The sequence below is a fragment of the Limulus polyphemus genome, unplaced genomic scaffold (genome assembly GCF_000517525.1).
Source record: "Limulus polyphemus unplaced genomic scaffold, Limulus_polyphemus-2.1.2 Scaffold728, whole genome shotgun sequence".
Classification (NCBI taxonomy): Eukaryota; Metazoa; Arthropoda; class Merostomata; order Xiphosura; family Limulidae; genus Limulus; species Limulus polyphemus.
This window is the reverse complement of record NW_013666338.1, coordinates 234,636-237,628: the sequence shown is the minus strand read 5'-3', so window position 1 is coordinate 237,628 and position 2,993 is coordinate 234,636. Positions and strand designations below refer to the sequence as shown.

Genomic DNA, 2,993 nt, shown 5'->3' with positions numbered 1-2,993 from the left:
CCATAAAAAATTAGGTAATAAATATAAATTATGCCTCTTTCATTCTAGAATGAACACACTTTATAACACGAAAACATAAATGTTTAGACTAAATAGCTAAAATCTCATAACATTATACATTTATAGATATTTATTATTTTGATTATATTGACCTTTCAGGCGTGCCTGGCTAACAATACAGAAGTTACAATGACTAGGCTCATGTGCACTCATGTTACCATATAAAATAACATAAAACTGTCCTTGGTCTGTACAAAGTAACTTGTCTTGGCTGTGTTTTAGTAGACTAGTATTTTGTAAAATACAGTCAAATTTTAATTATTATACATCATACGTATATAGATTATTGCTATTTTAAAATAAGTTCTTAAACTTATTTTTTATTAAAACATAGAACAGTAAATAAAGAAGTAAAGCATACAATTATATCTTCTAGTTACGACCTTTGTACTCAGTTGCTGCTTGACATAGGTTGCTAAGCCTTTAAAAATTTTGCACGTGGAGGATATGAAACAAAATAAATTTTTTTTGGTTTTAGTATACATTTGAATAACTAAAAAAATCATAAGTACCACATCAATACCATAGAATTCCACTATAATTTATCAAGCTTAGTAACTAAGTCTAAAAAATTTGAAATTTCAAGCAGACTAAAGTCACACCCTACCTCATTGAAATCTTGGTTTAAAAGAAAGAAATGGTGCTAGGTACGTTAAAAAGGCTCGAAAACCACTAGGGGACATTTCTGAGCTTCCAATTGGTTTGTCATGTCATATATAGAACTAAGTGTATATAAGGGAGCGTTTCCAAAAATGGAAAGAGGTGGGCGGGGTGCCACTATGTTTGATTTATTACGTGAGCAATATCAATAGAAAAGATAAGACCTTCTTATTTTATACTCTAGCTTGTCAATATCTGTAATTTGAGTTTCTAATTTGTATGAAAGTATAGACTTAGTATTTTGACTTAACAAACATCTAATTTAAACCAGTGCTGCATTCAACATACCACGTGACACAGAAAAATCGATGTTTATCAGTGTTTTTAAATATTTACTTTTAAATTAACAAATTGAGTAATATATAGTTCTAAAATTTGAATTATAATCTACAGTTTGATACCAAATTTATTGACACAAATTCACGAAATAGTAGTCTAATAAAATTTTAAGTGCTAGTCAACAAACAAAATGACATGCCCTTTCACCTGTGACCCGCCATGAAAGGGTTAAGCATGATATTAAGTTATTTCAAAAATAAAAAACAAAAGTTAAATCTATAGCAAAGATAAATACAAAAAGGTTTACCAAACAAGTAGTTGTCAGAAAACTAACAACATACCTTGACGGCACCACTGTTTGCCTCTATATATATCACATCTCCAACTTCTACCTTCTCACGCTGTAAACTCTCATAGATTGTAGGGTCTAACTTCAACTGTTTTGTTCCTTTGCCTGTTTTAAGTCCTATGATCACATGGCTCACAGTTTTTCCATAACCTAATACAAATAATAAGTATAATCAACTTACTGTGTTAAATTTTTTGGAAATTACAACTGTTATCAAAACAGAATCTGTTTCAAAATACATTTACTAAATTTTCTTTTCTTTTAAGAATGGTTAATTAAACTCTTATGTGCTTGATTTACAGATCATTGCAATCAGATTTTAATCTTGAAATCTTGATTCAACACATGGCACTCTGTATCCTACAAATGTAGAAAGAATCATTAAAACAAATAAAAAAATCTGTATACTCCTTGTCATGACTAATATATTTATTTGGTCAGGTTGACAAACATTTTATTTATAATACATAATCCTTACCTTCTTCTTGCTTAATAAAAAGTATTTCAATATTTGTTTTTTTTGGCAAGTTTCCAGCATTTCTCGTTATTACACAATTCCATTTTTGACACTTCTATGTTTTGTCCTGTTTAGTTCTAGAATTTCTCATAAAATGTCCATAAACACGTTATTTTGTTTATTATTTCATGCTTTAGTAAATATGTGTAATATACAAACTTACTATAAATTTAATGTAAAATGCCTTTATAAGTAAGTATATATGTTGAAATGTTTAGAATACTGTTTTTAAATCAATAGTTAGTATGTATACTATACCATTTGTGGCTGGCACAAATCCAAGAACATTATGGATGACAAAGATCAGGCATTGTAAAAATAATAAGAAATTTATTAGTTTGTTTTTGATTAGAAAATAAAAGGTATGTGTCATGATATAAAATACCATTCATATTATTCATTAATTTATTTTTGTGAGTGAATATTTTATTATTGTTTAGTTTGTGTTATAATAAGAGTTAAAAGCAGATGATTATAGGAAGTTTTGTCAATAATTCATTGATGTTGAGACTATCAAACGTCATGTGCGATACATTGACATCAAGAATATAGAAGGTGGGCAGACGATTGAGTGATAAAGATATAAATAGTGTGAGATGAGCAAAAACAGCAGGCAGATTATAGCAAAAAATAGTAAAGTTAAAGAGCAAGGAAAAGTTTGCTGTAAAGTTAACTACCGTAGAAGTGATAGGCCTAACGATTGACATAGACCTAACATTTAATATATTAGAGTAAGTCTAACAGTAGAAAAGGAGATAAGAAAAATCTATTCCATTAAAGCGTGGTTCTAAAGTAATTAAATCAGCTTGAGTGCACTTTGACAAAAGGAACAGAGGATCTTCAGAAGATAGAAGACCAAACAATTATGGTTACTCACACCACAATTGTAAGTGAATCACACACAGGATACTAGTGCAATAGTAATAGAGAAGACAGTTCAGCTTGTTAACTGCAATTCTAAAGTAATTGAATAGGCCTAAGTGGACTTTTCACAAGAAGAAAAGAACTATACATATGATATGCCTATAATCTCTATAGTGTGAATAATTTGTTGTACATACATTTAACTTGTTCCGAATATATATATATATTATTTTGAAAACAAGTGAAGTGCATGCTGTTTAATTA

At 28.9% G+C, this 2,993-nt stretch overlaps 1 protein-coding gene across 1 annotated transcript in view; it reads right to left on the bottom strand.

Moving 5' to 3' along the window:
• The window catches only part of LOC106460206 (ruvB-like 1), a 31,220-nt gene that overhangs the window by 15,094 nt on the left and 13,133 nt on the right, over nt 1-2,993 (bottom strand). Inside the window, exon 5 of the mRNA XM_013919889.2 lies at nt 1,341-1,498. Coding sequence (XP_013775343.1) covers nt 1,341-1,498 — 158 coding nt within the window. The remainder of the gene's footprint in view (nt 1-1,340; nt 1,499-2,993) is intronic.